Below are 11,394 nucleotides of genomic sequence, written 5' to 3'. Positions count from 1 at the left end.
ATTCGAAAGAAGTCAAAGACGATTTTTTCGCAAGAACAGAGTTGCATTATTAGAAGAGTATTTTGTAACAAAATTGTGCATGCAGAATGAATGTTGCTGCCACATCTTTCAGCAGCGATTACCTACACCTGTAATATTGGTGAAACGTTTCCGCGGGACAATAATTGCAACTTGTCGCAATTTCTAGTAGGGTCGTTTTTTCCCGATACAACTGTAAATTCAGTGAGTTCGTGAGTATACTTCAAAAAGGTAAACGCTATTACTGATTCCAACAGTATGAGGAAAACAGTCATACTCAAACAGATGCTGAGCGAATTCTTTCCTAAAAAAGATTATGATATGGAAGACTCGCTCATCTGATCTCAGCTATGAAGTTATCAGAAGACGCATTGTATCACAACAGCATCAGGAGGCTCCAGAATTTGCAGGGCAACATTTTACCTTACGTACATAAAAGGTAAAGATGAAAATCAATATTTTATAATTTTATCGAAATATTTACGTTTATTTCACGGACGTAGATTTGTTAGTTTTATCTGCTTGTTGAATCGTCCACACAAGCTAGAGAACAATAGCATTATGTCTATAAATATGAATTTATGTTGTCTGTCTCCATTGTGTAAGTTTTGTAACAAACTGTAAGAACTTCTATTCCTTATGCCGGTGACCCTTTTCTGCATACTTCGAGACACCATTAGTAGTATTTTTCCACGTTTTCAGTACTCTCTCTTCCATGGTATATAAAATGAGGTCTTCCTAGTCTCATTCATTGGGTCTCTAGCATAGTCATCCGTTATTAGCAGACCAACACCTTAGCCTTTCAGAGTCTGAACTCCATCAAAAGTAACACTCTTACTTACCATCTATCCGAATTTTAAACTCTACTGAATAAGCCTCATTCATCGATATACAAAGACGAACAGTTTCCAGGTTCATAAGAGGGAAGCTTTCTAAATCATCAACAGCAGATTACTGAGAAAGAAATATGTTCCTTGCATACTCAAATTCACTACATTGCACCAACATTTCCTAAATGTTCACTGAAAGAATACATTTCTGCGACAAAACTAAGATTAACAATGCGAGATTGATAAAACTGTGTGTGTCTTTATAGTGCTGAATATTGTATTAGTATTTAAGCTCTATTTTTATCCCTAAACAGTGTCATTAAGGCATATTAGCGCTAATATAAGGGTTTCTTAGTTAAAATGTATTGCATTTCAAAAGTGTACAGAATTATCTTTATGTTATGTATGTTGTATACCATTACATTCTTCCAATAAATTTGAATTTCAATTTAGAGTTCTGGTACTTTCGAATCACACTGTATATTTCTCCAATGCATAACTATTTGAGAGTCGTGATCTAATTTACATTTTTCTGTCTCCCTCCTGTTAATAAGAATATAGACGGAACAACTAATCAACACAATATAACATAACTGAATTTTTATTCCACAAAAACTATGTGTATATACACAACTGTAGATGTACATATATTGCTGTTCTACTAATATTAACATAATAGCACAGCAAAACATCCGGTACTGGTATAACTGGCGACATTTTAGTCACTAACTGAAGTTATCTGTAGAGGTGATCTGCTTGGATATTCGAAGCTATTTCAGATTCCCATTTGTCTCCGTTACTCAACAGTTTCTCTTTATTATATAACAACTCCTCGTGGGTTTCTGTTGAGAATTCAAAATTTGGACCCTAGAAAAAAAATTAAATTATTTAGCTCATTCAATGTTGTCTTACTTGTAAATTTACTTAGAATTTAGTTTTTTAACAGAACGAACCATGCTATATCTTACTTAGAATTATACTCTTTTCTATAATTTATCAGAAAAACAATAAGCGCTTTTAAATTGAGAAGTTCTTTAAAAATAATCTTTACCGACCTCACAACGGAAATAAAAGCCTCTGGTTCGCAATCCAAAAAGCGGCGCGAAACTCGGAACGTTGTGTAGTGGAATAATTAAACTTGCCCTTGTTCTGCCTTATGACGTCAAATCTACATACAACAAACGGGGGAAACACTAAAAAGTTTGCATTTCTTTTAAAAGTCTTTCCCTTTTTATAATTATTATTAATTAACCTTACTCTATGAAGGATTTGTTATTACAAAATGTTCAATTGTCTAGAAATTTGAAAATTTTCTCCATTTTTAGTTTCATAACAAAATTCACGGCTTATTCCAGTTTTTTTCATGCTATACAAAATCCACACTAAATTCACAGTTGGGTACCAACCCTGTACCATTGTACAAATCTTACAATACAATTACAATTACGTAACTTAGCAATAATATGGATCGAAATTATCTTATTTTCATATGTTCGTTGTTTAGGCACCAAGGCTATACAAGACGTGGACCTACAGTTGATCTACCGAAACGTGTTCACATTTTAATGCTCTCCACCTGAAAAGAACTCGGGACTCCATGCATCAAAGGCACATACGCCAGTAGGGAGAGCTGTTTGTAAATTGAGTACGACCACAAAGTTTTATTAGTTGATGTCAACAATAAAAAGTACTGCCACGACTTTCATTTAACCTTATTCTGCAGTCAAACAAGGAAATTGGAATGTTATTTTTTACTTCTTAACAAGAAGTGCTATTAACGTAAGAATGACAACCTGACTTAGATTTATAAATCCTTTCAATAGACCAATCATCAACGAACAGTTACTATTTTGTTAAAGCTGTAAAACTGAAAAGGACTTGAAATATTGAATGACGTTGCATGTACTAATTATTACAAGACTGCACTGCTAAACAATGAAGATCTACGTCTTACTTTTCTAAAGTACGACCACAATTCTTATATTTAGAATCACATAATCAACTGCTAACTTTATATCATTTGGATTGTTTTTTCCTTCCTTTTTTAAATTATGAAAAGGAAAGATTAAACATAACATGATAGAAAGTGTTTCACAAAAGCAGTTCAACCAATATCTCACACTCACCTCTTTCTATCCCTTGACGTTTTATGCATATTTACCCTCCGAAAATTTTAACCATTTATTTTATAGTACACCATTAAAAAAACATTAATACATTAAGTGTGAAAATAATTTTTATATGGATATACCTCCAGATGTATTAGTCAACCTTGTTAAGAACTTAAAGGATTATAGCGTAATTGGTAATACGAAGTACAGCCCAGCCTGCGCCATATTGGTAAAACTCGCTTGAGGTAATGTTTATGTCAGTTTAAGTTTTGAAATTTAATTGTAGTTAAGAGAGAAGTGACGTTTTCGATGTGAGTCTCATGGAGGCTCTGCTCAAATTTTCTTTGTGTACGAACGGCTTAAGAGCATCAGTGAAATAGAATTATTTAAGATGGTTGCAAAAGCTTACCTCAACAATGGCGTCAACAGGACAGGCCTCCTGGCAAAATCCACAATAAATACACTTAGTCATGTCTATATCGTATCGTGTAGTTCTTCTGCTACCATCTGCTCTCTCTTCAGCCTCGATTGTAATCGCCTGCAACGCAAATAAATTTTATTCCTAACCAACTGATATATAAAAATAAAAATAAAATAAGAATAAAAATAACAATGAAAGTAAAAATATACATGATTCACGGTGCGAACTGTGTCTATGTATAACAACCTTACTACAACCAGACATAAACACAGCCGCTTAGCTGAAAATATACAACGAAGCACAGTGTAAAGGGTTTAATCGTTGTTTAACAGTCGCGTGAAGAATAGGTCAGTCTATCTGCGCTATGGCATTTTCTGAAGCAACATTGGAAGCTTGTATTAATAGATAAATCCTGGACAGGCGACATATACTCTATGGGCTCACGGACCACCGGTGGCGATAGCTAACGAAGGTAAACTCTACGACAAATAAATGGATTAAACGTAGGGGATGCGGACCCTATCGGTCATCGCACTGCACTCCTTAGCGTTGGCGTCGGCAGGGGAATAGACGCGGGTGTCAATGCTAATATCCAGACATGGAGTGCTGCGCCTCAGTTGAGCGAGATAACATCCCAATTGACGACCGGTGCCGTGTTGGGTGATCTCACAACTCATGTTTTCACTTCATATGCATATGTCACAACGTGCACATGGTGTCATGGATTCATCGTGTGACCAACATGTGGTGTGTGTGTTGTAATGTAACCAAGTCTCATGATGGAGTATCTGCATCTTCCCCGTGCTCGTTATATTACCTGGTAGTGATGCTTTCTACCAGGAAGATAACACACTCCCACAAGGCAGAGGTACCGCTACAGTGGTTCGAGAAACAACCAACAGAGTTCCAGGTTTTACCTTGGTGCACTCGGTCGTTGGATTGAATCTATTAAAGCATGTGAAAACATCAGTGAATGCCATCCCTTTAATGAAACTGAGCTACAGACAATCATCGAACCTGAAATACCTGAAAGATCTAGTAGACTCTTACTTCGAGCAGTAGTCATTATTCAGATTCAAGCAGAAGGTACACGTTATTAAGTGTGTGTGTAAATTTTTGGAGTTTCATTTTAAAACAAAGATAATTATTTCTGAACACGTGTATGATGATTTATTCGTAAGCTTGAAAGAAACTTTTCACGATTAAAATAGGAATGGCACCACCTATCCTTCAGAGTGGGAGATCATTGAGTGGTCGCCACCAACACCTATCTACATAATTTATTTCTCAAAAAGCTCCGAATGCTGCAACTTCAAGAAAACCATCTTCTCCGTAAACTATAAAATACGTACTCAGAGAGTAGTAGTGATTTACATGTATGTGAAATATGTGGGCTTTTCATGGTTAGATAAATCTTAATTTCCACTTGCAAATGGGCGACATCAACACGTTGCGTGCGCATGCGGATACGAATTCCCATCATACCCTGTGCTCAGCCACGCAGTTTGGACGTTATCATGCGAAGCGTTCAGAAATTATGACGGTTTTATTTCATATAGTTCATTAATTGTCACCCTGTATGTTTATTTTACTTTCCTTAAAAAAAAAAAAAAAAAAAAAAAAAAAAAAGCACGCCGTAGGCAAGAGCTCCACAAGCGGATGCTCTCTTTTATATTGACATTCATTAAAAATGAAAGCATGTAAAATGAAATAAGTACACTAGTTTCACGTTATTTGGTTTTCAGTCAAATCATAACACTTTATTATCTAATCACAGCCATTTGAAGATTATGCTCTAGAAAATGGATTCTTTGACTCTAAACCAAATTGAGTAATTCCTACGATAATTAATAAATTTAAATCAACCGATAACATATTTACTTTTGAGCTAGTGGAACTAATCTATGAACTTTCCTTGCAAGAATCACATTTAATGTGATGCTATTTTTCACGGTACATAAATAAAAGGAATGAAGATGTCAGCTGTTTCCTTTTTAGTATTCTTTTGTATTTTGTTTAAGCAGTAAAAGCAAAATAGGACCTTCCTATTATTAACAAAATGGACTCAACTACTTTATGAACTGCATGCGAAGAAAAAACACAAAAGAGAAAACAGTGCTTTTTTTTTTTGTATTTTCTCAATAATGAATTGTTTCTAAGACATGATTAACAATTAGTTTGTCCTAGTAAAATATTACAATAAAACAACATGCACAATTTAAGTTGAACTACAGTGCAACCCACTTATAACGAACTCGGAAATAGCGAATTATTGGATATTACGAATATAAATGAAATCCCCGCCACACCGCCTATTTAAAACGTGGAAGAAATAGGACAGGTCATGAACAATATTTTCAATAAAGACTGCTTGTAGTTAAGTTTCAGTCATGTTTTCTCTTGTTCTGCTCGTGGATAACTCAAAACCACACAACTGGTTTTCATAGCTGTTGTCGCTGTGCAAACCAGGCATGACTCACTCCACCCCCTCCCGATCTTGATAATTCAAGTGTGGAAAGCGTGAGGGAAGGTACGAAGAAAGATGAAGCAGATTTTGATGATGAGGGAGAAGTGGAAAATGTGAAACAACAACTGAATTCCAAAGAAGTGATCCAAAGTTGGGAAAACTTGCAACGCTATCTTTTCGAACGGGGCACCACAGTGACGGACAATGCATTTCGGGCATTTGAGGAAGTGGAAGCGGTAGCAGACACGGTTCACAAGAAAATTACACACTTCTTCAAGCGTGCTTGAACAGGTGGGAAGAACTGCAATATGTAAGATAGGCTAGATAACAACCCAATTAATAAAATTATCTTCAGATGTAGTGCTTGTTATCTAATCTTTCGTTTGGAAAAATACTTGAGTTTGTTTATAACGAAGTTCGGATATAAAGAACTCATTGAAATTCATTATAAGTATGTTTTAATACTTAACATATACAGTTTAGATGCAGAATGCAGTTTACTTGTACTTCAGCTGCTGATAAACGGAATTTCGAAGAACAAAAACAACTGAAAATCTAGTCGTCTCAGTGATGAAATTTTAATCACCCGTTACTACGCAAACTGGGACTGTTTTGTAAAAATTTGAGATTTTTCAAGTGTGGCCCTTTCGAGATATTTCTTGAATATAGTCGATTTTCGAAAAATTGCAATGTTCCTAGACAGAAAGAGAGAAACAGACAAACACAAATACACACGAACACACATATATATAAATGTGTGTGTGTTAAAACATTATAAAAGCAAAAAAAGTAGAGTGCCAGATAATCAAACTTTCTTAGGAAACAGTATACCACGACGCTAATATCTAGAAAAATAAAGTTAACCGTGAATGTTAATTTGCAATAATATTTCAAGTTCAAAAGTGACAATTTTTGTTTTTCAAAATGTTAACAATTTTTAAAAGGAAATTTGTCGACTTAATTGTGCACTGGACATAAAATGTTATGCATTTAATTTTCTTTCAGTTTTCTCTTTCTTTTTTAATTATTACTTCGAATCAATATTTTCAAAAGTAAGGGCGGTCTAGGGTTACTTTTGTAAACTGCAAAATTGACTTACGGCCTTGTAAAATGGCCGCTCAAGAAAAAAGCTCTACATCTACAAAAATGGATGAATACTTGTTTTTAGCTCTCTAAATATAGTACAAATTTGTATACAAAAATTAAAAAATAAGAAATTTTGTCAGCAACCATCGTTGGTTGATTTGATATGGATTCTCCGTTGAATGGCAAAAGGAAATAAGACGCTGACTAACTGCTTTGTATTTACGTCCTTTCGCAGCAGTGAAGCTACTACTGTGCTCTTTCACTGGGAATCAAACATGGAACCTTTTGCATCAAAGCCACGTGTTCTAGCCAGTAGAGTGGGGTGACCTTAAAGGATGGGGTCTAAAAGCCAAGAAAAACAATGAAACCAACATAGATTCGACTAATCTAATCTATCCCAATAATAAAAGGGAAACATGTCAGTACGTATGTCACGCTATCGATACCTGCGCTATTTATGTAAATGAAACAACGGAGTCCTTGAATAATAATGTAAGTATGGAACGGAGTTCGGGGAACTATAATAGATAAATAAATTTATTGAATGTAAATTATTAGAGCTTTCAATTAATCCTAAAGCGTACACCGGGCACAAGGTTCAGGAGGAAACAATTAGTAAAGAATGAAACTGATCTTGGTGGGATCGCGATTACCAGAAAACAGCTGAACAATTGGAAATCAACCTCAAACTGCTTTTCCATGTTACTTTCATTAAAATCATATTTCATTGCTTTGAACACTTTCACATAATATTTAAAGCGTTTCCTTTCCTTTATTACCACAGAATGGTCGATGTGAAGTCCGACACTTCTTACAATTAAAATATTCCTAAAATACTTCAACTGATTATCTCTTCACTTCATTTATTCACTGTTGTACTGAAATTAGTATTAAAGCTAATAATTCCTGATTTTTATAACTACAGTGCCATTCCACAGTACAGAAACCAAAGGTTGTTGTTGAACAAGATTAGGTTTGTTCTCGCTAGCTTCACAAGACTCGCCCGTGGTTGGGGAGGGGAGTCAATCTGTACAAGAAGACACCATTTACTCATTTTCTAATGTTTGAAAATAAAATAGATTTCAATAATATTATTAACGTCTTGCTTTAAGTTCAGAATTAATAAAAAGCATTAATTAGCAAAGAAATTTCTTTTTAAGCATCGTTTGGTTTGGACTAGATGAAAAGTTCTGAAGAATGCAACAGGTGTGCTTCGGTGACAATAGAAAGATACCACCTATTTTCAGAAATCACATAATGCATAAATGTCCTTTAACTTTCTCTTACCTTATATGGAAGGTCGAGTGATTAGTTGATTATGTTATTTCAATACATAGTGGCCCAAAAGTAGGTACACAGTCCCGTACTGATCGATCATGACATTTTATATAATTTACTTACTGTTATCCATACAGGTATTAACTTAGTTTCTTCCTTGTGTGTTCTTAATTTATTTTCACTTATACCTTAAACTCGGAACAAATCAAAGCAAATAAATTCATTATTTTAATAAATTAAATGCCACTTTTATCGATGCTGATCTGTACATTTACTTTTGGGCCACCCTGTATATCTCGTGATTACACGAGTGCTATTCGGAAAGTAACAACCTTTGTACGGAAGCCAATGATGTCATAACTGTATTGGCAATTAATTACACTACAACCGAAAACAATAATCGTACTACAATAAAAAGCTTTCAAGTACTTCTTTGTAACTGACCTGTAAACTTAAAGAATTTCATATATTTTAATGGAAAATTCAAATTCATAAGAACTGTTGTGAATCTATTACCTGTGCAGGGCAAATGGCCTCGCAGAGTTTGCAGGCAATACACCGTTCCTCCCCTGATGGGTATCTCCTCAACGCATGCTCACCTCTGAAACGTGGACTCAAAGGACCCTTCTCAAAAGGATAGTTGATCGTAGCTGGCTCCTTAAATATATGGGCCAAAGTCACAGCAGCACCTAACCAAAAAGATATTTTTACAATTTCAATGGCCTAATATACATCAAATAACAACAACTTGATTTTCTGTAAAATAAACTCAACAAAGCTGTTTTGCAGAATTGGTTTTGTACAAACCACTTTTTTTTTTTTTTTTTTTTTAATTTTCGTTTGAAAACAACGAAAATTATTACTAACACTTTGAACATGGCAATAAGAGTTAATACTGAGAAACAGAATGGAAATAAGTAAATAAATAAAAATAGAAGATAAAAGCATACAAATTAAACACTTCTTCACAAAAGAATATTTTTCCTCGGTGTCTAATACGATATACTTATGTAATATCTTTGCTTTCCAGAAGACGTTAGAACTTATAATTTTCTTTTGTACCAGGTTCCGTCTTATTGCATAAAAGGACTTTAGATATCGGAAACCATCTGTCAGTTCAAGCATTTAGCCGTGTCCAAAACACAGAACAAAATATAACAACAGTTCAAATTACGGATGTAACTTTCCACATATTTCTTATTTTGTTTCGCAGGTAATCGAACATCATTATTATTAGCGCACATACAGTGTAGACTACAAACTGCGGCACTATTTCACTAATTCTAAATGAAGCTACTAATATCTCCTATTGAATGTTTTATTTTAATATTTAGAAAGTAGACATACCTGGCATAAAAGGAATCTTACTAACCAAATACATACACAGGACTTTTAAAATTCGGGCGACAGGTTGTCATGGTGACTGGAAATACGAGTCTGCCCTTAGTTTTCTCTGACATTACTATTCGCAGTTTTTACTTGCCAGTGATTCTGATTTTCATATTCTTGGATTAAAACAAATTACACAAAATTCGTTTATAAATACCGCGAATTCAGTTTTCTATTTCTTACATAGCTGCGTACGTAGTGTTTAAGGAGGGAAGTTGATTTAATTCGTGGTCTCTCCACTAAAAAAGAAAAGAAAAAAAAGTGATGAAAGAAAAACGAAGTTGTTCTCTCCTTAAAAACAAGTGTAAATACAAATAGAAAGATTAGAAGTCACAGCAGACTGAATATTCATCTAAGAAGTACTTTCGGAATTCACTATTTCCATCCTCGGCTTAGCTGTTCGAAAAACAAAATGTAAAAATGGGAAAGAAACATGAATGGGTAAAAAGTCAGGTTAAAAGAAAAAAAAATATATATATATATATGAAGTAAACCATTTCTCGTGTTCACCACTCATTGATCACTGTTCTCATTCACTGTTTTAGTGCTTTTTTTTCCCAATCGGCGGAAATATGTGGTAAAAGATCACTCCAAATTGTATTTATGATAACTCTGTCTAAATTAAGTACAGATCTCACTTTATAAATATAGTAAACTTCTTTAATTGTACTTTTTGTTTCTCCAACAAGCGTGATTTGGCAATTTTATGGTTATTTTGTTTGAGGTATGCTGCTAATCCAGACAACTCTTGTGGATTACGGAACTTTGATGTACGAACGTGTTCGGCTTCTCTTGTACAGATGTTTCTCTTCGTTTGGCCGATGTATGTTCTGTTGCATTGACAGCTCACAAGATCGATACCACTGCATTGTTGGCAGTCAATGAAATATGCTTTGAAACTTGTTCTCAACAGATCTAGAGGGAAGGTTTGAAAACTTAATATTATGCTTCTGTAATATCTTCTTAATCTTTGGCGAGATGTGTGGAAACAGAGGGAGACCAACCCATTTGTCCGTACCAACCTCTAGTGTTTCTTGATAGCGGGGCTAGCGATTTCCTGTTGTACTTACTTGTACCATTTTAGTAATAAAGATTTTTCAAAATCACTTTCTTGTCCGGTTTAAATTAAATATTGAAATTCCTGATTAAGATCAACAGGGAGGTCTGAGAGTAAAACGGCTCTCTTAAAGATTTTTTTCCAAATCTTCTTGTACAGATTCAATTTTTTGAGCTATGAATGTGATAATTTGGAATTAATATACTTAGTATCAGCAGAAGGTTTGCGATATACCGAACTTATTAGCATGTCTTTTGATAGTAATGTCAAGAAAGGTAAGAGCTCCATTTTCTTCGAGTACCATAGTAAACTTAATCCTGGGATGGGTCTCATTGAATTCTTTCTTTTTTTTCTTTTTCTTTTTTTTTTTTTTTTTTTTTTTAATATCTTGAGCATCTTTATGAAGGACAAAAGTGTCAAAAGCGTACCGAAAGCATCTGATGAGAGGAAATTTTGGAAGAATGTTGGTTACAAACATATCCAATATCAAATTTGAAAGTATCTGGGAAAGAGTATTGCCCATGGCCAAACAATTATGTAGTCCGAAGACAGTATCTTCAAATTGAAAAACATTGTTCTCAAACAAAAAGCTAGTACTAACTGACAGATTAATTGAATTTGATATGGATTTATTTTTAATTTGAGTCAGGCCGTTTCTTCGTAATGAAACAGGTATAGTCGACTTAAACGTGCAGAAAACAATAAATAATACAAATTTCACAAATTTCTCTAACCTT

General features: G+C 34.3%; 1 protein-coding gene across 1 annotated transcript in view; it reads right to left on the bottom strand.

Moving 5' to 3' along the window:
- Nucleotides 1–1,433: 1,433 nt before the first annotated feature.
- The window catches only part of LOC145692620 (NADH-ubiquinone oxidoreductase subunit 8-like), a 42,335-nt gene continuing 32,374 nt past the window's right edge, over nucleotides 1,434–11,394 (bottom strand). Inside the window, exons 3-5 of the mRNA XM_081767945.1 lie at nucleotides 8,728–8,900; nucleotides 3,369–3,497; nucleotides 1,434–1,715 (exon numbers count right to left, since the gene is read on the bottom strand). Of these exons, the coding sequence (XP_081624071.1) occupies nucleotides 1,584–1,715; nucleotides 3,369–3,497; nucleotides 8,728–8,900 (434 nt within the window). The 3' untranslated portion in view covers nucleotides 1,434–1,583. The remainder of the gene's footprint in view (nucleotides 1,716–3,368; nucleotides 3,498–8,727; nucleotides 8,901–11,394) is intronic.

This window comes from Thermobia domestica, chromosome 8, assembly GCF_964235325.1.
Source record: "Thermobia domestica chromosome 8, izTheDome1.hap1.1, whole genome shotgun sequence".
Taxonomy (NCBI): domain Eukaryota; kingdom Metazoa; phylum Arthropoda; class Insecta; order Zygentoma; family Lepismatidae; genus Thermobia; species Thermobia domestica.
The sequence above is the reverse complement of the archived record's forward strand: the minus strand, read 5'-3'. Positions and strand labels throughout refer to the sequence as shown.